This window comes from Ranitomeya variabilis, chromosome 1 (genome assembly GCF_051348905.1).
Source record: "Ranitomeya variabilis isolate aRanVar5 chromosome 1, aRanVar5.hap1, whole genome shotgun sequence".
NCBI lineage: Eukaryota > Metazoa > Chordata > Amphibia > Anura > Dendrobatidae > Ranitomeya > Ranitomeya variabilis.
Genome location: NC_135232.1, coordinates 705,517,213 through 705,540,747, shown reverse-complemented (window position 1 = coordinate 705,540,747; position 23,535 = coordinate 705,517,213). Strand labels below are relative to the sequence as shown.

Sequence of the window (23,535 nt, the reverse complement as noted above, 5' to 3'; positions counted from 1 at the left end):
ATTTCTTAAATATTAATTTTTGTTTTTTTCCATGAAATGTTCCTTTAAAGGAGAACTGTTACTTTCCATAAATAGAGATTTTTTTTAACCTGATATAAATGCTGCTGTTCTTCTGAATCCAGCAGTATTTTTCTTTTATTCCTGCGCCTCTCCATTTTTGAGATATGGTCTTCTGTTTCCTGGATATACAACTAGTCTTGTTACCAAAGTGGGTGTGGTTCCAGTAGACACCTACAGAGAAAAGTTGAGCACCCCTCCCATTTGAGTAACAAGACTAGATTTATATACAGGTTTAAGGGGGCTATATCTCAGGAACAGAAAGGCGCAGGAAAAAAAGAAAAACAAAGTAGGATTCAGGAGAACAGAGGCATTGACAGCAGGTTAAAAAATGTACAAATTTAAGAAAAGTAACAGGATCTTATTCATTTGAACTCCAATGTGGAAAGAAAAAAACGTGGTTTCATGAGCGCTGCCAGACAACGAAAGACCAGAGATGCCGTCGATAATTCAAGGTACTTATTTAGCCAATGCATTTTGTAGTCCATCTGACTCCTTCATCAGGCACATAAAAATCAGGATGTAGGCCTTGACCTTATATACAGTGGGTACGGAAAATATTCAGACCCCTTTAAATTTTCACTCTTTGTTTCATTCCAGCCATTTGGTAAATTCAAAAAAGTTCATTTTTTATCATTAATGTACTCTCTGCACCCCATCTTGACTGAAAAAAAGAAATGTAGAGATTTTTGCAAATTTATTAAAAAATTGTTTTAGTATTGCTGCATATATAATTGTAACTAATAACATATTTGAATATTTATCCTATAAATACCAACACACAAAACAATAGTTATGGTAGCTGTGACCAAAGTTTTTTTAATATTTTAAAGGGAACCTGTCACCATGTTTTTGGAAGATGGGATAAAAATAGCGTTAAATAGGGGCAGAGGTGGGCGTTACATTAGTGTGTTTGTTATGCGTTTATTACCCACCTAAGTTGCCGAAATACCTTTGCAAAGTCTCCGTTTTCGCCTGTCAATCAGGCTAGTCTGGTCAGATGGGCGTTGTCTTCCCCCAGATTTTGCGTAGTTTTCCGTTGGTGGCGTAGTGGTGTGCGCATGCCCAAGGTCCCGAATCCTCTGCCAGGGGATTTCAAAGAGCGCGGTGTCCGTTATTGCATTGGTGATCGGTGGGCGCGGCCATCTTCCTTTGGCCGCGCGTGCGCAGAAGCGGCGCTCTGCTGGCCGCGGCATCAGGAAAATGGCCGCGGGATGCCGCGCGTGCGCAGATGGATATCGCGGCGGCCATTTTCCTGAAGCCGCGGCCAGCAGAGCGCCGCGGCAAGCAGAGCGCCGCTTCTGCGCACGCGCGGCCAAAGGAAGATGGCCGTGCCCACCGATCACCAATGCAATAACGGACACCGCGCTCTTTGAAATCCCCTGGCAGAGGATTCGGGACCTTGGGCATGCGCACACCACTACGCCACCAACGGAAAACTAAACAAGATCTGGGGGAAGACAACGCCCATCTGACCAGACTAGCCTGATTGACAGGCGAAAACGGAGACTTTGCAAAGGTATTTCGGCAACTTAGGTGGGTAATAAACGCATAACAAACACTCTAATGTAACGCCCACCTCTGCCCCTATTTAACGCTATTTTTATCCCATCTTCCAAAAACGTGGTGACAGGTTCCCTTTAAGTAACAAATAAAAAATCCATATAAAATAAGTATCAACTTAAAGAGACTCTGTCACCTGAATTTGGAGGGAACAATTTTCAGCCATGTACTACGGAGGACAGAGTATGAACTTCAATCCAATATTGCAGCCAGCATACAGCCAGCGGGTAAGGAAAGGGTGAATCAAACACCCGAAAACCCCGCCCCTATGGCTGAAAATTGTTCCCTCCAAATTCAGGTGACAGAGTCCCTTTAACCATACTGACCCGTAGGAAAAAAATTACTTAAATGTAACAACAGCAGAATTAGTGTTTTTTTTTTTCTTAAATTCCAACCCACTTGGATTTTTTTCCCCATTTTTCTGCACATTATATAGTAAAATATAAAACTACAACTCATCCTGAAAAAAAGAAGCATTCATATGTTCATATAGCTACAGTATGTCAATGGGATATTAACAAAAAAAACCTTTGGCTCTTGGAAGAAGGTGAGGAAAGAAACAAAAGAGCAAATCGAAAAATCGCTGGGTATTTGAGTGTTTAACCCCTTTTGAACGATGGGCGTAATAGTACACCCACATCAAACTCCCCCTGTTTGGTACTCCAGCGCTGAGCTCGCACCTTTACGGGCACATGACAGCTGATCAATACAGCCAACATGTGCCCGCAACAGCCGCGGGAGGAAACATAATCCACCCGTGGCTGTTATCTAGTTAAATGTCGCTGTCAATTTCTGACAGTGGCATTTCTCTCGCGCTTACTGGAAGAGCGTCGCTAATCCCTCCCATCGGTGACCCCATCACATGATCGATGGGTTGGCATTACTAACAGAGGACTCCAGCAGACCTCTATGATTGTCATTGCCAGATTGCGATGAGCGCTGCCCCGTGGTCAGCGCTCATAGCAAGTGAGCATTTCTGCTACACACAGGGGATATGGTCATCGCCTGTGTGTAGCAGAAGCAATCAAAGTACTGCAGCTTCTAGTCTCCCATGGAGACTATTGTAGCACGCAAAAAGTGAAAAAAATGTTTTAAAAAATGTAAAAAATTATTTTTAGTTCAAATCACCCCGCTGTTGCCCCATTTAAAATAAAACAATAAAAAAATCAAATTACACATATTTTGTATGTGTATGTGAATCATCCGATCTATCAATAAAAAAATAATTAACCCGATTGCTAAACGGTGTTACGAGTAAAAAATTCAAAACGCCAGAATGACCTTTTTTAATCGCCGCTACATTGCAATAAAATGCAATAACGGGCGATCAAAAGATTGTATCTACACCAAACTGGTATCCATAAAACGTCAGATTAGCACGCAAAAAAATAAGCCATCAACCAGCCCCAGATCTCGAAAAATGGAGACGCTACAGTTCTTGGAAAATGGCGGCATTTTTTTGTTTAAACAAATTTGGGAATTTTATTCACCACTTAAATAAAAAAGAACCTACACATATTTGGTGTCTGTGAACTCGTAATGACCTGGAGAATCATAATTGCAGGTCAGTTTTAGCATTTATTGAACATGATAAAAACAAAACAAAAAACAACTGTGGAATTGCTCTTTTTTTACAATTTCACCAAATTTGGAATTTTTTTCCCATTTTCCCTTACAGGATATGTTAAAACCAATGGTGTCATTCAAAAGTACAACTTGTCCCACAAAAGAGAAGCCCTCATATGGCCGCATTGACGAAAAAAATAAAAAAGTTATGACTCTGGGAAGGAAGGGAGAGAAAAAATCAGAAATTCAAAAACTGAAATACCCCTGATCGTTAAGGGGTTAAGGGAAAACCCAAAGCAGTGCTAAATATCTTAGTGTTATTATATTAAAAAATATAAAGTAAAGTAAAAGGTGGTTTGCCGGTTTTAGAAAACACTACACTGGAGGTTTGTTTTTTAAAAATCTATTTTTTTCTTTACTCACCCTTCTTGGGTCCAGCACTGAGTCTCCACCGCAGCACATGGTATTGTTGGCAGTGCTGATGTCACATTGAAAGGACTGCAGACAATCAGTGAGCACAATCGCTCTGAGCTGCTCGTGCTCTCTACTTGGGCAATGCAGCTTCGCTCACCTTTAACAGCATATTTTGAGAGAAGCCAGGATACCCTCATATTAGATTGGCGTCTGACCAACTATGGAGAAGCGACCATGTAATGATACTATCAGGTATCAAATAGAAGTTCTTACGTTCTGCTGAATGCTGGGTCCATAATCCTCCTCTGTTTGTGCCAGTGCTCGTAATCTCGATCAGTCACTAAACCTGTTCCCATAAATCTGTAAAGGGGATAAAAAATTACAAAAAATGTAAAATATGCACTAGACAATTATCAGTTTTGTAAATAGCCGAGGATTTTTATGGACTGAACACTTAGGGGGATGTATCAGGGTGATAAGTTATTCCCTACCGATAGCACAGAGGATGACGAACTGTTGGGAGTCCAACCACTATGTATTCCAACTATATAGCTTCTCATGGATGGGTCTGGCCCCATCCTGCTCTGCCCTTATTCACAGGTCGACTGACACAAGGTAAGGTTTTAATACTAGAGACAGGTTAGGACCGTGCGGACGGATGGGAACATGTCACAGTCTAACGCATCGGGTATTCTAGAATATGTATGTGTGTATAAAGCAGCCACATAGTATATAGCACAGGCCACGTAGTATATAGCAGCCACGCAGTATATAACACAGCCACATAGTATATAACACAACCCACGTAGTGTATAGCACAGGCCACGCAGTATACAACAGTCTATGCAGTATACAACACAGCCCACGCAGTATATAACACAGCCCACGTAGTATATAACACAGCCCACGTAACATATAGCACAGCCCACGCAGTATATAACACAGGCCACGCAGTATATAACACAGCTCATGCAATATATAACACAGCCCACGTAATATATAGCACAGCCCACGCAGTATATCACAGGCCACGCAGTATATAACACAGCCCACGTAGTATATAACACAGCCCACGTAACATATAGCACAGCCCACGCAGTATATAACACAGCCCACACAGTATATAACACAGGCCACGCAGTATATAACACAGGCCACGCAGTATACAGTATAACAGTGGCCACGCAGTATATAACAGTAGCCACGCAGCATATAACACAGCCCACGTAGTATATAACACAGCCCACGCAATATATATCACAGCCCACGCAGTATATAACACTGCCCACATAGTATATAGCACTGCCCACGTAGTATATAGCAGCCACGCAGTATATAACACAGCCCACGTAATATATAGCACAGCCCACGCAGTATATAACAACCCACGCAGTATATAACACTGCCCACATAGTATATAGCAGCCATGCAGTATATAACACAGCCCACGTAATATATAGCACAGCACATGCAGTATATAACACAGCCACGCAGTATATAACACAGCCCATGCAGTATATAACACAGGGCATGCAGTATATAACACAGCCCACGTAATATATAGGACAGCCCACGCAGTATATAACACAGCCACGCAGTATATAACACAGGCCACGCAGTATAGTACGTAGTATATAGCAGTGTGGGCACCATATCCCTGTTAAAAAAATTAAATAGACCGCTAAGTCCCCTGGGTAATTTCGCAATGCATCTCTGGGAACGGAAGCTGGCGGCAGCCGCGTGCGCATCGGCGGACGACGGAAGGTGAGAATAGCAGTTTTTTTGTTTTTTTATTATTTTTAATATTAGATTTTTTTTACTATTGATGCTGCATAGGCAGCACCAATAGTAAAAAGTTGGTCACACAGGGTTAATAGCAGCGTTAACGGAGTGCGTTACACCGCGGCATAACGCTGCCATTAACCCTGTGTGAGCGCTGACTGGAGGGGAGTTTGAAGCAGGCGCCGGGCACTGACTGGACGGAAGTAGGGAGGGACTAATTCTCGGTCGGGCTCTGCGACGCGGGATTTTCTTTACAGACAGACGGAAGTACCCTTAGACAATTATTATCTATAGATTACCATTTACTGATTTACTTACAGTAGTATGCTCACTTTGATTTTGTTTTTTCTTGAGTGTTGTCTCAGATTACAGAGCAAAAAGCCGCTGACAGATTCATTTTAACACATGTCAACAGTACTGCCGACAATGATGATTTTACCTCTTCTCCATTCATTGTTTATGGGATTGCGGGATAGAGCAGAGCACAGTACTCTGTTTTCTACAGCTGTTCCATAGACAATGATTAGAGCGCATGTCGGCCAAGTACAACTCTGCTCCATTCAAGACAGATTTGCAGTGCTAGGTTCTCAGGATATATGAATGGGGATAACTTGTTATTATGGGAATCATTCTATTAGTCTCTCTGTACTGGGCACCATCGCATTGACTTGCCAGTTACTATGTCCTAAATTAAAGGGACTGATTTGCCATAATTATTTTCCCAGGTCTTCAGAAACTGATTATTAATCCTTCCTGGTAATTGGGGACAGAGTACAGTATATATGGCTGCCTGTATTTTCAAAGTTGTTTCTCTTTTTTATTTTAGAGTCACTGAAGAAAAGTTGCAAAAGAGGAAATGTTCTGTAAAATCTGTAAACCATTGTTACCTTGTTCCAAACAAATTTTCAATTCGTTTATAGAAAGGATCTTTGGTGTATTTTGGTGACATCAAGAATTCCTATATATAAAAAAAAATAACTATGAATGTATGATGGGATCAAAATATGAATATTAATCCGCTGTGTGATTTTGGTTATGTTCACACTACACTTTTACCCCATATTAGTGGCTCTGTTGAAGCTTCCATCTGAATACTGTTCTGTATGGAACCCCGACGATGCCACGTACTACATTAAGGCAGATAGAGTCTGGCCTTCTTTCCGTCTGTATTTTTTGTGTTATCTAAATATAATTTGGCCACTGCTGGAATGAAGGCCAGACAGAGTGCAAAGTGCAAACAGATAACAGCGGTTAAATAATTATAGGAGTACAAAGGGACGTTGCCTGCCTCTTTGTAGTGAATGACTCCATCAGGTTTCCATCTGAATTCTGTATTTCAGGATTCTAGATAGACGTCCCGACAAAGCCACTAATGTGACAATAACATAATGTGTAGAGATATTAGAAAAACTTGAGGAGTTCAGTGGAAAAGGCTCCTATAACCCCAAAGGAGTCCAGGCACTGAGCCGTGTGCTATGGTTTTTATTTGGGTGTAGGCAAAAATAATGCATCTACTTCTAACAGAGTTATGTATCTATATATTAATCGGAGATGTAATTATTTATATCCTGTTTGGAAACCTCTGGTCATGATTAGGAACTTTACTTGAGGCTTATTTGTATCTGCAAATTCAGCAAGAACATCCAAGCTTTTGCATTATTTCTGGTACCTAATGAACTCATCAAAGAAAGATTTTAAAAAAGATGTAAATTGCTCCTAGAACACTATGAATGATGTTGCTGTGGCATACCTGACAAAGGGGAAGGTCTGTCTCTGAAACACATTAAAAGATTGGAGATATAGCTTTACCTGAAATGTGTTGAAAGATTGGTGAAATAAACCTGACAAAGGGGACGGTCCGTCCCCAAAACGAGATAAAAAATTGGTTAGATATATTCGATGATGAAAGCATTCCATTCCTGAAACGCGTTAAAAATTGGTTTGATTACCTGACGAAGGGAATGATTTATTCCCAAAACACGTTAAAAGATTGGTAAGATATACCTAACTAAAGGGACGGTCTGTCCCCAAAATGCAATAAAAGATTGATAAGATATACCTAACAAAACATGATAAAAGATTGATGCGATATACCTGATGAAGGGGACAGCTCATCCCCGAAATGCATTGTTTTTGCTTTTACTCTAATATAAACCATAGGACACGGCAACTAAACTGATCACAAAACCCAATTCAGGAAATCAGTCGAGGAGACTGGCTGACGCTCAATACTACAACTATTTGTATTCACAGCACACTTGGATGTTATGCTCCCAGCATAACTGTATCTGGTAAGAGTTTACTTAGTAGGTTCACCTTTATTGTGTTCCTAAGATGGTACCCTATGTAGCACTATTTCTTTTTAGTTTTCTATGGTCATAAAAATGTTATGTAAACATAGCATGTAATGACTATCAGGCCCTGCCAGTCATATAGGTAGACGTAAGAAAACCACGGTATATTCAGTTCTATTGGCTGAGATACATTGGCACATGGAATATTAGCTGTGGATAGACAGTATAGGGGGGAAGAAATGGTAGACTTGGCGACATTGTTGGCTTGGCCAACACATTGACATATCAGAGACCTCAATAAGTGGCACAGAAGCTGAGTGATTTGTGACTTATCTGACTACATAGACATGTTTGGCCACTTGCCTTAACTCCTTCTGTGCTGACAACAAGGACCATTACATTGTGTAATCCATTAACCCGTATTACTGGGCCGTACCTCTCAACCCTAGAAGAAAAATGATATTATGACATTACAGAAAAGTGTGAGTTAACCAATCCTAAGAGGAAACGGTAGACACAATACAACGTCGTTTAGTATGAAGCTTTCCTGGAAATCGGCTCATTGAGGTAGTTTTGACTTCTCAGCCACCATGATAGTGGTATAAGGTACAGTACAGGCCAAAAGTTTGGACACACCTTCTCATTTAAAGATTTTTCTGTATTTTCATGACTATGAAAATTGTACATTCACACTGAAGGCATAAAAACTATGAATTAACACATGTGGAATTATATACTTAACAAAAAAGTGTGAAACTGAAATTATGTCTTATATTCTAGGTTCTTCAAAGTAGCCACCTTTTGCTTTGATGACTGCTTTGCACACTCTTGGCATTCTCTTGATGAGCTTCAAGAGGTAGTCACCGGGAATGGTTTTCCAACAATCTTGAAGGAGTTCCCAGAGATGCTTAGCACTTGTTGGCCCTTTTGCCTTCACTCTGCGGTCCAGCTCACCCCAAACCATCTCGATTGGGTTCAGGTCTGGTGACTGTGGAGGCCAGGTCATCTGGCGTAGCACCCCATCACTCTCCTTGGTCAAATAGCCCTTACACAGCCTGGAGGTGTGTTTGGGGTCATTGTCCTGTTGAAAAATAAATGATGGTCCAACTAAACGCAAACCGGATGGAATAGCATGCCGCTGCAAGATGCTGTGGTAGCCATACTGGTTCAGTATGACTTCAATTTTGAATAAATCCCCAACCGTGTCACCAGCAAAGCACCCCCACACCATCACACCTCCTCCATGCTTCACGGTGGGAACCAGGCATGTAGAGTCCATCCGTTCACCTTTTCTGGGTTGCACAAAGACACGGTGGTTGGAACCAAAGATCTCAAATTTGGACTCATCAGACCAAAGCACAGATTTCCACTGGTCTAATGTCCATTCCTTGTGTTCTTTAGCCCAAACAAGTCTCTTCTGCTTTTTGCCTGTCCTTAGCAGTGGTTTCCTAGCAGCTATTTTACCATGAAGGCCTGCTGCACAAAGTCTCCTCTTAACAGTTGTTGTAGAGATGTGTCTGCTGCTAGAACTCTGTGTGGCATTGACCTGGTCTCTAATCTGAGCTGCTGTTAACCTGCGATTTCTGAGGCTGGTGACTCGGATAAACTTATCCTCAGAAGCAGAGGTGACTCTTGGTCTTCCTTTCCTGTGGCGGTCCTCATGTGAGCCAGTTTCTTTGTAGCGCTTGATGGTTTTTGCCACTGCACTTGGGGGCACTTTCAAAGTTTTCCCAATTTTTTGGACTGACTGACCTTCATTTCTTAAAGTAATGATGGCCACTCGTTTTTCTTTACTTAGCTGCTTTTTTCTTGCCATAATACAAATTCTAACATTCTATTCAGTAGGACTATCAGCTGTGTATCCACCAGACTTCTGCTCAACACAACTGATGGTCCCAACCACATTTAAAAGGCAAGAAATCCCACTTATTAAACTTGACAGGGCACACCTGTGAAGTGAAAACCATTCCAGATGACTACCTCTTGAAGCTCATCAAGAGAATGCCAAGAGTGTGCAAAGCAGTTATCAAAGCAAAAGGTGGCTACTTTGAAGAACCTAGAATATAAGACATAATTTCAGTTGTTTCACACTTTTTTGTTAAGTATATAATTCCACATGTGTTAATTCATAGTTTTGATGCCTTCAGTGTGAATGTACAATTTTCATAGTCATGAAAATACAAAAAAATCTTTAAATGAGAAGGTGTGTCCAAACTTTTGGTCTGTACTGTAGAGGAGCCATCACAGCTGCTATCCTGCAATTTATTCTTCATGGTCTTCCCTCCTTTTCTATAACCTGAGGTGCCTCTACCCTCCCCGAGACCGTAGATGCTTTCTCCACTGTGCATAATGTGGTGATCAATGTACAACCCCCGTCCTCCTATCTCTAACACTGATATAAGGGAGGGTAGAGCAGAAAGGGTCATCGTGGCCAGGAGCAAGAGCCCTCATGGATTTGTAGAATTTTCAGAAAGTGCTAAGCTAGGTAAAGGGCTTATAGACACTCGACAACAGCAAAAGATAGAACATTTTTAATAAAGACTATTTAGGATGTTACTTAACTTTGAATTTAGGAAGCAAATTAGGACTAAAAACAATCCGTGCAGAGGTATAACTGATTTATCCTTCCCATGGACTGTACCAGGAAGGAAAAGGATAATCCTTCAATCCTAACCAAAAAGATATAATGCATAACAATAATAGTCCATTCTTACCAGGACATTACAAGTTCTGCATACAAAACAATTGGATTTGTGTGTACTCCTATGTCCCAAGTATTTAAGCTTTTTTATTTTTTTTAATGTTTATTACAGTTTTGCCACTTTTTAGGTTTCTCCTTTTTTTGTACTATACTATTATATCAGTCCTATTATCAGCCTATGGCAGATGCAGCTGCTGCAAATGTACTGTATAGCTTTCACACCCCATTTTTATGATGTTTGCCATTTTTGCTGATAGACTTTACACCACAGTCTTCAAAATGACAGTGTTTCATTAATTTGGTGTAAGTTTAACATTTTTTTTTGGCTCTCTTGAACCTTTGTTAATATAAAATGTTATTATTATTATTTATTTATATAGCACCATTAATTCCATGGTGCTGTACATGAGAAAAGGGATTATGTACAAGGTTATAGATAACGTTTACAGTAAACAAATTTACAATGACAGACTGGTACAGACGGGAGAGAGAGGAGAGGACCCTGTCCTTGCGGACTTACATTCTATGGGATAATGGGGAGGAGACAGAAGGTTGGGGGAGCGGCAGTTCTGGTGGTTGTGAGGCGGCAGCTCTGGCGGTGGTGAGGCGGCACCTCTGGTGATTGGTGACGTGGCAGCTCTGGCGGTTGGTGACGCGGCAGCTCTGGCGGTTGGTGACGCGGCAGCTCTGGCGGTTGGTGACGCGGAAACTCGGGTGGTGGTGACGCGGCAGAATGTTGCAATATATCTTTTAATAAGCTTTACAATGCCCCACATCAATCTTCAGCAGTGCAAAAAAAACTAATTAGACAGATTTTATACTATACAGAGGGTACTGACATACCATTGCTTAAAAATTTTGCTCTATTGCCAAAAGATGCAGATGAAAAATCATCAACTTTGAGAATGATAGTGGATCTCCAAAGGTGGACCCACTGGACCGTGACAGCGAACCTACCCAGAGCGAGTAGACCCAGAGAGCCACCCCCTATACAGGGAGCGTTAGGGGCAGGCCCAAGGGAGACTACTGCAGCGGCAGCTGGTACCTACAGGAGATGGCGAAAAAGGGGTGACTAGGCTGAAGTAAAGGGGAAAAACGGCAGGAACAAAAGGAGAACGGAAGACAAGGACAGGAGAGGAAAGCTGACGGACGGCTGGGGAGACAAAGGCTAGGCAGTGAGAACGATCCGGAGACACTGGGAGAGCGGAACTGTAAAGTAAAACAAAGGAGAGAGGTCAGGTGAGGGAAACCAGACAAGGAGGAAAACACTAAAGGTAACAAGCTACAGGAGCTGACAGGAGGACGGATTGTCCGAAGGACGAGGGGCCAGTATCACATGTAATATACAAATGATCAGCAGGCACCGCTGGGAAGAAGAGGCAGGCAGATGAGGAAGGCGGTGACATACCTTTCGGTTCAGAGGCCTCCTGGAGCATAGTGCAGTGAAGCAAGAGCGGCCGGCATCAGCGAGGAACGAGTGCGCGCGAGCCGCAGAACGCAGTGCGCGCGCGCACCCGAAAAGAAGGAGGAGCCGGCCGTGCAAGAGGAGAAGCCTGGGAAGGAGCAGGAACGCGCCGAGATGCCGCCGAGCGGTAAGTATGAGAGGTTTCAAGCGGCGAGGTGAGCGGGAGCATGACATCAACATATCTGGATAATGAAAGCTACGCCAGTAATGTTGAACAAACCCCCCAGGAAACAACATGGACTGAAAGAACTAGAGTGAATATAATAATAATAATAATAATAATAATAATAATAATAATAATAATAGAAAAGCTATATTGAATTTGGTGTAGAAACAAAAATGTTTAAAATAAAAAGTTTTATTAAAAAAACAAAAAGAATACTAAATCGGGACTTAAATCTTACATCTCTAAATAACCCAATGTCTCTGTTGAGTATACTGTAAAAGCCTCATCACGTTAGATTGAGGCTGTCTGAACTCGCTGATGTCAGATGAATCACTTTACCATCTAATTTGTATGCGGGCCTCCCAACTCTCCCTCCATAGATGATGTCGGGGAAGAGAAGGATTCGGACACTGTAATTTCAACAACCGATCATTTTGCTTGGTGGTTCTTACAGAGAACACATGAGCACTCGGCTGAGTGTGAGATTGTGCTGTGGAGTGGCGTTTACTCCCTATAGTCACACCCACAGGTAGTAACTAATTATTATAAGTAATTATGTGATAACTTACCATTCCAGAAAGGTGTCATATACGACCAGCTTATTCCTCATCTGCTTAATTATTGTGGGTGTGTGTCCAAACAGGAAACTGAAAAAATATACAAAGTCTGCATGACATAATTATTTATCACTTTGGTACTGTTACTTAACATGATCTTTGCAAAAATATCAGAAAATCGGCATATGTATTTGTACCCATGGTCATAAGACACATCGTTAATGGTGTTATTTAATACATAGCTATATGTATGGAGCAAGTGAAGAGTATTGTGTAACACAGTAATCTCATATACAGAAGCTCGTTAGAGCTGCTATAACCAGGAGAACAAGTTTTTGAAATAACTCGGAAGAAATTCAGCTGACTTGTCATTCACCAAGGTATGCATAATAACAATGTCCAGAAGCCTGACTGCAAAAAAAAACCCCACAAAATAAATGTACTCGGGAGTGGCCGTCCGGCAGCTCAGATCACGTTCATTTCAATAGGTGTGGTGTTTACTGTGTACAACCGGTTACTTCAAAGTTGATCGGTGAGGGTACCGAGTATCGAACCTCCATCGACCTGATATTTAAGACCTATCGGAAGGAGAGATCATCAATGTCTAGGTCCTAGGAAACCACTTTAGTAATTGTATAAAGAAAGTTCTGCAAATCTTGAATGAACTTAGCATTTTCTTAAGCCGCCAAGATCCCTACAGACCCATGAGTTTTTACAACTGAGCTTTTAGCTAGTGTATAATTGAGATAGGCAGCTGAGATGCCGGTTAAGACTGGGGCTACACGGAGAAATGTGTAGTGTGACTTTGAGATCGCGTTGTTGTGACTTTCCATAACTGCGAGTTATAAATGTGTTTGAATTTCTGTCGCTGGTTACATGTTGCATTCGACATGTTGCTATAGACTTTAATGCAAATTGCATGCGAATTGTCTGCAGCTTAGCTGCTAATTACTGAATAGTCACGTGACAGCAAGTTGCACAATTGTTTTGTTCGAGTATCTGAGAATTGCTATTGTCCCTGTGTTGTCATAGTCTAAAACTGCTGAACCAAGTGTAACGGCTGTATATAATGATCAGGGATATAACAATCACAATCGCAGAGGATGTGGCCACAACCGGGCTTGTGCAGGGGGGGCTGCTGAGGCCCCAGTGACTATTTCAGCTGTATGTGGAGAATGTTTTGCAGCGCATAGACCCACTGAGTCCCTGCATTGCAATGCAACAGGCAGCTGATGTCGGCCTGCTAGTCAGAGGCGGCACATAGCAATTACATCATGCATCGCCCATAGTAGGCACACCTAAGTCAGCTCCCAGCCTCTGTGCCGGCAATAGAAGAGGATGCAGAGCGTCGTAGAAGTGGATGAATGTTATGATCTGGTGACCTAAGAGCAGCATGGGACGTACTCTGTAGAAGGTGGTACCTGTACTGACCGCAGACCCTGAACCTAACACCGCAACTAGAAGTAGCCGTGGAATGTACCTAGCGCTCCCTAGACATCTCGACACAGCCGGAGGACTAATTACCCCTAGAGATAGTTTTCCCTTTTCTATCTTGCCTCAGAGAAAATCCCCAAAGAACAGGCAGCCCCACACAAATATTGACTGTGAGAGGAGAGGGAAAAAACATACACAGACTGAAATGAGAATTTAGCAAAGGAGGCCACTTCTAGCTAAATAGAAAGGATAGGACAGAGTACTATGCGGTCAGTATTAAAAAAAACTAGAAAATATCCACCACAGAAAATACAAAAACTCCACAGCTAACTAAAGATATGGAGGGTATATCTGCATCTCCAGAGATACCAGCTTGGCTAAAAAAAATCCTAATACAGACCAAGCTGGACAAGACAAAACATAGAAAGGAACTGAGCAATAAGACCACAACATGTGGACAGCAAATCAAGGCCAGAACTTATCTTTGATGAAAAGAACTGCAAAGCAGAAGGAACCAGGCAGGGATGTGAATCCTCCAGGAACAATGGACAACTGGCACTGACTAAAGGGTGAAGCAAGACTAAATAGCCCCATCCAAATTGCAAAAGGTGAAAACACCTGATAAATGCTGTGATTCAGAGACAGCAGCGCTACCACTTACAACCACCGGAGGGAGCCCAAGAGCAGAATTCACAACAGATGAAGGTGAGAAGAATCTTTTTGTTTTCAAATGTGTTAGAGAACAGCAGCAGAACAAGGAATATTATTACAGGATGGGCCCAGGAGGGGAGATATTAGAGCAGAAAGAGACCAGGATGGGGGATATTTTTACTGGGAGGCAGGCATGGACTGGGGCTGAAATTCAGCCCTGGCATTTGAAATCACACAGGCCCATGTTGTCCCCATCCCCAAGAACCAGATGGAATATATTACTAATATTACCCTGGATGGAGGAAAGAAAGATTTACTACAAGACCAATATTTCAAATGATACCCGTGGCCTGCAGGGGTAAGTGACGGAGTCAGTGACCTTGTGCTTTGTCACAACTGTTAACAGTATGGGTGTCCTGAGAACATCGATTCTGTTAACAATGTAGCAGACAAGGCGGCCCACACCCAAACAGGCCCTTCTGGCATTTGCCAGAATTGCCCAATGGCCAGTCCGGCCCTGCTGGGAGGGGACATTATACAAGGAAGGGGCCTAGAATAAGGACATTATACCAGAAAGGGGTCCAGGAAAGGGTCATTGTACAGGAAAGTGGCCCAGGATGGGGGTCATTATATCAGGAAGGTGTCCAGGATGGGGGATATTATGCCAACAAGGGGGCAGGATAGGTATATTATTACAATAGTTGGCTTAGGATGGGGGACGTTATACCAGGAAGGGGCCCATGATGTTGGACATTATTACTGGAAGTGGCCTAAAATGAGAAAGATTCTTAATAGAAGGGGCACAGGATGCTGGAACTTATTACTGCAAGAAGCCCAGGATGGAGGACATTAGTACTGGAAGTGGTGCAGGATGGGGGGCATTATTACCAGAAGGGGCCCCAGCTGAAGAACATTATACCAGCAAGAGGCCCAGGATGAGGGACATTGATACAGCATGGAGGACATCATTACATTATGGGGGGGCAACACATTTGTCTTTATAAAATTTAGAACGCTACAAGGGTCCATACATCTGATCAACATGCAGGTGAGATCCCAAGTCCTAACTTTGCACAGGAACCATTGGACTCTAGTTATGCCACTGATGATGACGGTAGTATTTAGCATGCATGGTATATAATGCACCAGTACAATAACCATGTAAAGAGCTCTTATCTGTGATATGGAGTCCCAGCATGACTGTAGGCCCTGCATTCCCTATTGCTAAACTATAGGAGAGGGGAATATGCCTACATTTGACATCTGCACCTATGAAATCTAAATGTTGTCAATGCAAACCTGCAAGCTACTGTTGTCAGCAGTATGTTTTCATGTTTACTCGATCCTAACTGCTTACCTGTCTCTAGGGGGACCAGGGATGTGGTCATACTTCATGTGCATGTAGTAGATGTAGCCACAATAAAGAAGGAAACAGATGGCGATCAGAATCAGGAGCAAAATAACAGCTCCCATAATAAAACTCCACACCCCCATGTCTTCTTGTAACAAACTGAGTATCAGAACTGGACAGAGGCTGCTTTACTGTAACACAACCCAAGCTAGGAGCAGCAGGCTGTACATTGGTCCCAGTGTCCCTCCCCCAGAAACAGAAGGAGGTGTTCATCACATTCTTGGGCTGAGGCCCATAAAGGAAAGCACTTATGTCCTAGAAAGAATGAGGCACATGATTCTGAACACTTCCTAAAGAGCAACAATGACACAATTCTGCTGAACTCTTTATTTCTACATTGTTATATGAAGTTATAAACACATACAAAGTGTTACACCCAACATAATGTAAGGAAGAAACGGTATGAATGGGCGACCCCCATAAAACTAATAAAAACAATAAATTAAATAGAAATTCTAATAAAAATCACATTGACCTAATTAAAGAGGACCTGTCTCCATGTCAAAAGTGGCCAGTTCACCCTCATAACAAGGCACACACAAGTACAGAATGAGGACCCTGCCCGCGAGGGCTCACAGTCCACAGGGGATGAGTGAGGATACAGTAGGAGAGGGTAGAGCTGGTCATGCGGCGGTTCAGCAGACTAAGGATCACTGCAGGTTGTAGGCTTGTCAGAAAAGGTGGATCTTCAGGTTCTTTTTGAAGGTTTCCGTGGTAGGCAAGAGTCTGATGTGTTGGGGTAGAGAGTTCCAGAGTATGGGGAGGCATAGGAGAAGTCTTGGATGCAGTTGTGGGAAGAAGAGATAATAGGGAAGTAGAGAAGGAGATCTTGAGAGGATCAAAGGTTGTGTTTGAGTAAGTACTGGGAGACCATGTCACAGATGTATGGAGGAGACAGGTTGTGGATGGCTTTGTATGTCATAGTTAGGGTTTTGAACTGGAGCCTCTGGACAATAGGAAGCCAGTGAAGGGCTTGGCAGACAGGAGAGGCTGGGGAATAACGGGGGGACAGGTGGATTAGTCGGGCAGCAGAGTGTAGGATAGATTGGAAAGGTGCCAGAGTCCTAGAGGGGAGGCCAGAGAGTAGGAGGTTGCAGTAATCAAGGCGGGAGATGATAAGGGCGTGCACTAGCGTTTTTGTGGTTTCATGGTCAAGGAATGCACGGATCCGGGAAATATTACTGAGTTTAAGTCAAAAGGAGGAGGCAAGGGCTTGGATATGAGGCTTGAAAGAGAGGGCAGAGCCGAGGATCACCCCGAGGCACCGAGCATACGGGACTGGGGAAAGGGAGCAGCCATTGACATTGATGGATAGGTCTCGTGGAGGGGCAGATTGAGATGGGGAAAGATGATGAATTCTGTTTTGTCCATGTTCAGTTTTTGAAAGCAAGCAGAAAAATGGGTATTATACCTACCGATAATTCGGTTTCCAGGAGTCCATCCTGACAGCACTCTGGAGGACGTCCTCCTCCTCCTTGCAGGGACAGGAAACAACATGAGAAGTTAAAAGGTCCCACTCCGCCACCTTTCCTTTAGTGTTTTGACAAGTACCACACATGGATAGATACCATTTGAATTTTTATTAACCAAATCATATTACAGCATATGACATAGTATACATAGGGGGGGAAGTAACGGTGCAGTCAGGATGGACTCCTGGAAACCGAATTATCGGTAGGTATAATACCCATTTTCCAGGACGTCCTCCTGACAGCACTCTGGAGAATACCAAAGAAACTCCCTTAGGGTGGGACAACTGCCTGGAGAACCTTTCTCCCAAATGACATTTGCTGGGTTGCTAACCCGTCTAGTTTATAGTATTTACAGAATGTGTTTACCCAGGTTGGGGCTTTACAGATCTGTTCTAATGATGCCCCTGCCCATTCAGCCCATGATGCTGAAATGGCCCTAGTAGAATGGGCTTTAATACCTACAGGACAATCTATCCCTTCTGATGCATAGGCTTTTGTGATTACTGTAGTGATCCATCTAGCTATAGAGGTTTTGGATGCTTTTTTACCCCTATTTTTACCCCCAAAAAGGATAAATAGATTGGGATCTTTCCTCCAGGTACTAGTAGCCTCTAGATAGTCTAGCACTGCTTGTCTGACATCAAGCGAATGTAAAGATTGCTGTTTTATATTAGAGGGTTTATTGCAAAAGGAGGGTAGAATTATTTCCTGATTTCTGTTTTGTACTGAAGCTACCTTAGGGATAAATGATGGATCTAGTTTTAAGATTATATGATCCTCACGAATCTGGAGGTATGGATCCCTAATTGACAGGGCTTGAATCTCCCCCACTCTTTTGGCCGTTGTAATCGCTACCAAAAAGGCTGTTTTCCAAGTTCATACTGCAATAGGCATGTCACCCTTAAGGATATAAGGATCTTTACATAGGGCTCTGAGCACTAGATTTAAATCCCAAGTGGGAGTTAATTGTCTAAACGTGGGACGTAATCTCTGGATGGCTTTTACGAATCTAATTATCCATGGGTGAGAGGCCAACGGATAATCCAAGAACGTGCTAAGAGCTGAAATCTGCACCTTAAGGGTACTAAGTCTTAGCCCCATATTGAATCCGGATTGGAGAAAATCCAGAACTCTGGGAACATCCGGGTTCTCCGGCATCACGGCCGACCTGCCACCTTCCATACAGAATCTCTTCCAAATTTTGTAGTAAATAGCTGAAGTTACTGGCTTACGACTAGCCTGAATTGTTGAAATGACTTCATCAGATAGCCCCCGCGCTTTCAAGATGTCCCTCTCAGGATCCACGCTGAAAGATGTAATCGTTCCGGGTTTTGATGTAACACAGGCCCTTGATAAATTATGTCCTTCCATAGGGGAAGTCTGATTGGGTTCTCTGTTGTCATGGCTCCTAGCAACGGAAACCAGCTTCTTTTTGGCCAGAATGGTACAACCATCAGAACTGTTGCTTGGTCTTCCGGAATTTTTCTGAGTACCCTCGGAATGAGTGCTAGTGGAGGAAACGCATAAGAAAGTGGTTCGACCCACGTTTGGCTTAAGGCATCGACTGCTTCCGGCATGTCCGTAGGGTTGAGGGAATAGAATCTGGCCACTTTCAAATTTTTTCTTGTAGCAAATAGATCTATATTGGGAGTCCCCCAATGGTGACATAATCGGTGAAAGATTTCCTGATTTAGCTCCCATTCTGTCGGACAGACTTCTTTTCTGCTCAAATAGTCGGCCAGAACGTTCTGAGATCCCTCTAAGTGGACTGCTGTGATTGACAGAACTGTGTTCTCTGCCCAAAAAAATATTCTTCGTGCCAACTCCTGAAGTGGTTTGTGTCTGGGACCTCCTTGATGTCTTATGAAGGATACCGCTGTCATGTTGTCTGTTAGGATCTTCACATGTTAGTTCTTCAAGTGAGAGTAATTCCTTCTTAGAGCTTCCCAAACCGCGTAAAGCTCTCTGTAGTTTGAAGATTTTTGACTGATATCTTCTGGCCACCTGCCTTGGATGAATGATCCTTCTAGATGGGCTCCCCAACCCCACTGACTGGCGTCTGTAGTGATCACCACACAAAGGGTCAAGGTCCATGGAACACCCACTCTTAGGTTGCTGTATTGTGTCCACCACCGCAATGACCTTTTTACTGTCTTTGATAAATGGATTATTCTGTCCAGTGACGACTGACGCCGATCCCATATCGAGAGAACTTGATCCTGTAATAATCTTGAGTGAGCTTGGGCCCATCTTACGCAAGTGATACAGGCCGTCATCTTCCCTAAGATCTTCATAGCCGATCTTACAGTAATCTGATGTCTCAGGAATTCTATGATCAACGTTCTCATTGACTCCTGTTTTTCTCTTGGCAGAAAGGATTGTCTTGAGGTGGCATCTAGAAGAACTCCCAGGAATACCTTCCGAGATTCGGGCTTTATGTGTGATTTTTTCCGATCTACGACCCAACCTAGGTGTTCCAATACTGAAATGGCTCGATCCCTGTGTAGGAGTAAGGCATTTTTTGTTCTGGCTACCAGCAGAAAATCGTCCAAATAAGGAATTATTGTAATTCCTTCGTTTCTTAAGTATGCCACTACTTCTGTTACCAGTTTTGTAAATATCCTTGGTGCTGAGGCAAGGCCGAACGGGAGACACTGAAATTGGAGGTGGCAGGTTTGGTCCGGAGTTTTTACCGAAAACCTCAGAAGCTCCTGAGATGTTGCATGGATTGGAACCTGATAATACGCACTTTTTAGATCGGGCGTACACATTACCGAATCTTTGTCTATAAGGTGGATAGTTGACCTTATTGATTCCATTCTGAATCTTTTGTATTTGATGTAGACGTTTAAAGGTTTTAGGTTTATTATTGTGCGTGTTTCTCCTGATGGCTTTGGGATTGAAAATAGGGAAGAGTAGTGACCTCTGGCTATTTCTGTTGTGGGAACCCGCGCTATAACCTGAGAGCTGAACAACTTCTGAAGGTCTGTGAACATTGGTGAATTTTCCGCCACACTTGTAGGTGGGATACACTTCTGTGGTGCTGGAGATATGAGTTCTATTTTGTAACCTTCCGAAATTATATTGAGGACATACGCATTTTGCGTGATTTTCCTCCAGTTGTTCAGAAAAAAACTGAGTCTGCCCCCTATACCTATGGCGTCATTGTCTCCTAGATCTAGAGCTTGACCCAAAAAGGGAATTTCTTCCCCTTCTGTTCTGAGAATAGGCTCCTCTATAGGCACCTCTGCTGGATTTCCACTGTTCTCTATAGTCAGGCAGTTTGCCTCTATAGGAACTTCGAGGTGGGGGTCTTTTCCGAAATGGCTGAAATTTCCTCGGTTTGTCCTCGGGAAACCCTTTCTTATTGTCTGATGCGGATTCTAGAATGTCATCTAATGCCTGTCCAAATACCTTGGATCCTGAAAAGGGAATGGCACATAACTTATTTTTAGATGCATTATCTCCTGACCAAGATTTAAGCCATATAGCCCTACGAGTTGCATTGGATAATGAACTATTCCTGGCTGCAAATCTCACTGATTCCGCTGACGTATCGGCCATAAAGGCTGTGGCGGACTTTATGATGGGTAAAGAGGAAATTATATGAGTCCGCGGGGTTTTATTCACCAAATGTTCCTCTAACTGCCCCATCCACAAATACATGGACCTGGCTACTGACGTGGCTGCAATGTTCGCCTTTATCAGAGATGCCGACGTTTCCCAAGCACGACGCAACAGAATATCTGCCTTGCGGTCCATAGCATCTCTGAGACTAGATGAGTCCTCAAATGGAATAGCCGTTTTTTTAGTAACTTTGGCTATAGGTACGTCGACTTTCGGTATTTCTTCCCATGCCTTGATATCTTCCGGATCAAATGGTAGACGACTCTTAAATTCCCGGGACATTATCAGTCTCCGTTCTGCATCCTTCCATTTTTGCAATATCATCTGTCTGAGATGATCGCTTACGGGGAATACAGTCTGTCTTTGCGATGTAAGCCCTCCAAACATCAAATCCTGTCTGGACTTTGGACGCGGCTCTTCATCTGCATCGTATTCCTCACTGCTTGTACTAAATCTTCTGTGTCTTCCACAGGAAAGAGAAACTTCCTTCCCTGATCCTGTTCATCTAGTGGTAGTTCTCCTTCTTCTTGATCCGGACTTCTAAAGTCCGATTCTTCTTTAGACGAAACATCTACATCTTCTTGATCCAGGTCCATTCGTGGTCTTTTGCGACTCGGACCTGGGCTGGAGGGGTACCGTTGTGTCATGGTAGCCAATGAATTCTGTACTTCTTCCCGAATTAGAGTTCTCATTTCGGATAACAATGATGGTTGCTCTTCCCTTACAACTCTAGAGATGCAGGACCCGCACAACTCCTTTTTATATGCTTCAGGTAACTTTGCATTACATATGGAGCATCGTCTGGACTTTGTCAAAGCCTTGCCTGACTATTTTGTCACTGGCAGGGATGTCTGTTGAGCCTCCTTATCCTAAGTATAAGAGTGGGTACAGCTTAGTGACTAGAAATAAGTGAGAAGGTAATCTGCGCTATGCGCACTTACCCCAGCCTCCTCACTCCTGAGATCCATATCCTCTGTTTATAATATAATTATGCTGTGTAAATGGGACATCTCCTGCTAGAGGGATATAGCAGCACTGCTGCCCTTACCCTTCATTTCCGGCATTGCCGACCTCCTCTCCGGCCCGTGACTCTGGATGTGCGTCCTGGTTCAAATCTGGCGCTCGTTGTGTGGAACGCTGGACGCTTGTTCCCACATCCGGCGCTCTTTTATGGGTGTCTCTGCGTTCCACACTGTGGAACGCATACCAGGCCGCCGAATCTACCGGAAATGACGCCGCTGACGTCACCGGAAGTGACACTACATCACTTACTTCCGCGTTCCACGCAGTGGAACGCACGCTGATGCCGGGAGGTTCTGCCGCCCCTGCATGCTCGTATGACAGCATGCGGACCTCTGCGCCTCTTCCCCTTCCTGGCGCCGGCGCCTCTTGTCCGTCCTGGCGCCTGAGCCGAGAGCCCCCCCTGGGAGGAAGCGGCTCACCCACGAGCCCGTCCGCTCGACTGGTCTCTGGGCAGAGGGACTCCCACCCGGGAAGTTTCTGCCCTGGGCTATCGACGAGGGGGAAGGATATTGGACCAGCCGCACAATCCCCCTGAGCCCTCCGGTCCGGTAAGCTTGATCTCTCGTGTGTCCCTCCATGCAGGGACAGGAAAAAACACTAAAGGAAAGGGGGCGGAGTGGGACCTTTTAACCTCTCGTGTTGTTTCCTGTCCCTGAAAGGAGGAGGAGGACGTCCTCCAGAGTGCTGTCAGGAGGACGTCCTGGAAAGAAAGCATAAATAGCAGACATTGTGGGATTTTGGTAAGGATGTGAGGTCGGGTCCAGATCGGTAGATCTGCGTGTCATCGGCATAGAGATGATACTGCAAACTGTGGGATTCTATGAGCTGTCCCAGGCCGAAGGTGTAGATGGAGAAGAGCAGGGGCCCTAGGACTGAGCCTTGGGGAACACTGACAGACAGGGGGCGATCGAGGCATGCTTGAAGGATGAGGGGAATTTGAGTGAGAGATTGAAGAGGTGTGTTAGGATTGGGATGAAGACTGTGGCGAGGTTAGGGATGAGGTGGGATGGGAGCGGGTCAAGCGTGCAAGTGGTGAGATGCGATCTTGACAGGACGGTGGAGAGCACATCTTCTGTCATGGAGGAGAAGTTGGTTTGGGAGGAACAGTGTTGAGCAGCTAAGAGGGGTATTGGGGGCTGCGGGCCAAAGCTTTCTCTGATCGTATCAATCTTCTGCTTAAAGAGGCAAAGTCTTCAGCAGAAATAAGAGGAGAGGGGGAGGTGCTGGGGGACATAGTAGAGAATTGAAAGTGTTGAAAAGCTGTTTAGGGTTGTGGGACAGGGAGAATATGAGAGATGAGAAGTTTGCGTGAGCGTGGACTTAAAGCTGGCAAGGGACTGCTTGTATGCGAT

The 23,535-nt window shown here is 43.6% G+C and overlaps 1 protein-coding gene and 1 long non-coding RNA gene across 3 annotated transcripts in view; one reads left to right on the top strand and one right to left on the bottom strand.

The window, feature by feature from the left end:
* LOC143777874 (cholesterol 24-hydroxylase-like) overlaps positions 1 to 16,208 on the bottom strand; it is a 34,312-nt gene extending 18,104 nt beyond the window's left edge. The window contains exons 1-5 of one of the 2 annotated variants that reach the window (XM_077267344.1): positions 16,008 to 16,208; positions 12,578 to 12,655; positions 8,040 to 8,121; positions 6,270 to 6,340; positions 3,874 to 3,960 (exon numbers count right to left, since the gene is read on the bottom strand). In XM_077267344.1, the coding sequence (XP_077123459.1) occupies positions 3,874 to 3,960; positions 6,270 to 6,340; positions 8,040 to 8,121; positions 12,578 to 12,655; positions 16,008 to 16,144 (455 nt within the window). In that variant the 5' untranslated portion in view covers positions 16,145 to 16,208. Of the gene's footprint in view, positions 1 to 3,873; positions 3,961 to 6,269; positions 6,341 to 7,132; positions 7,157 to 8,039; positions 8,122 to 12,577; positions 12,656 to 16,007 lie in introns of those variants that run through there. The other variant, XM_077267345.1, reaches the window with a different exon arrangement.
* Positions 11,905 to 23,535, top strand: part of LOC143777932 (uncharacterized) — a 66,710-nt gene continuing 55,079 nt past the window's right edge. The window contains exon 1 of the long non-coding RNA XR_013216479.1: positions 11,905 to 11,969. This is a non-coding gene — a long non-coding RNA (uncharacterized LOC143777932). The remainder of the gene's footprint in view (positions 11,970 to 23,535) is intronic.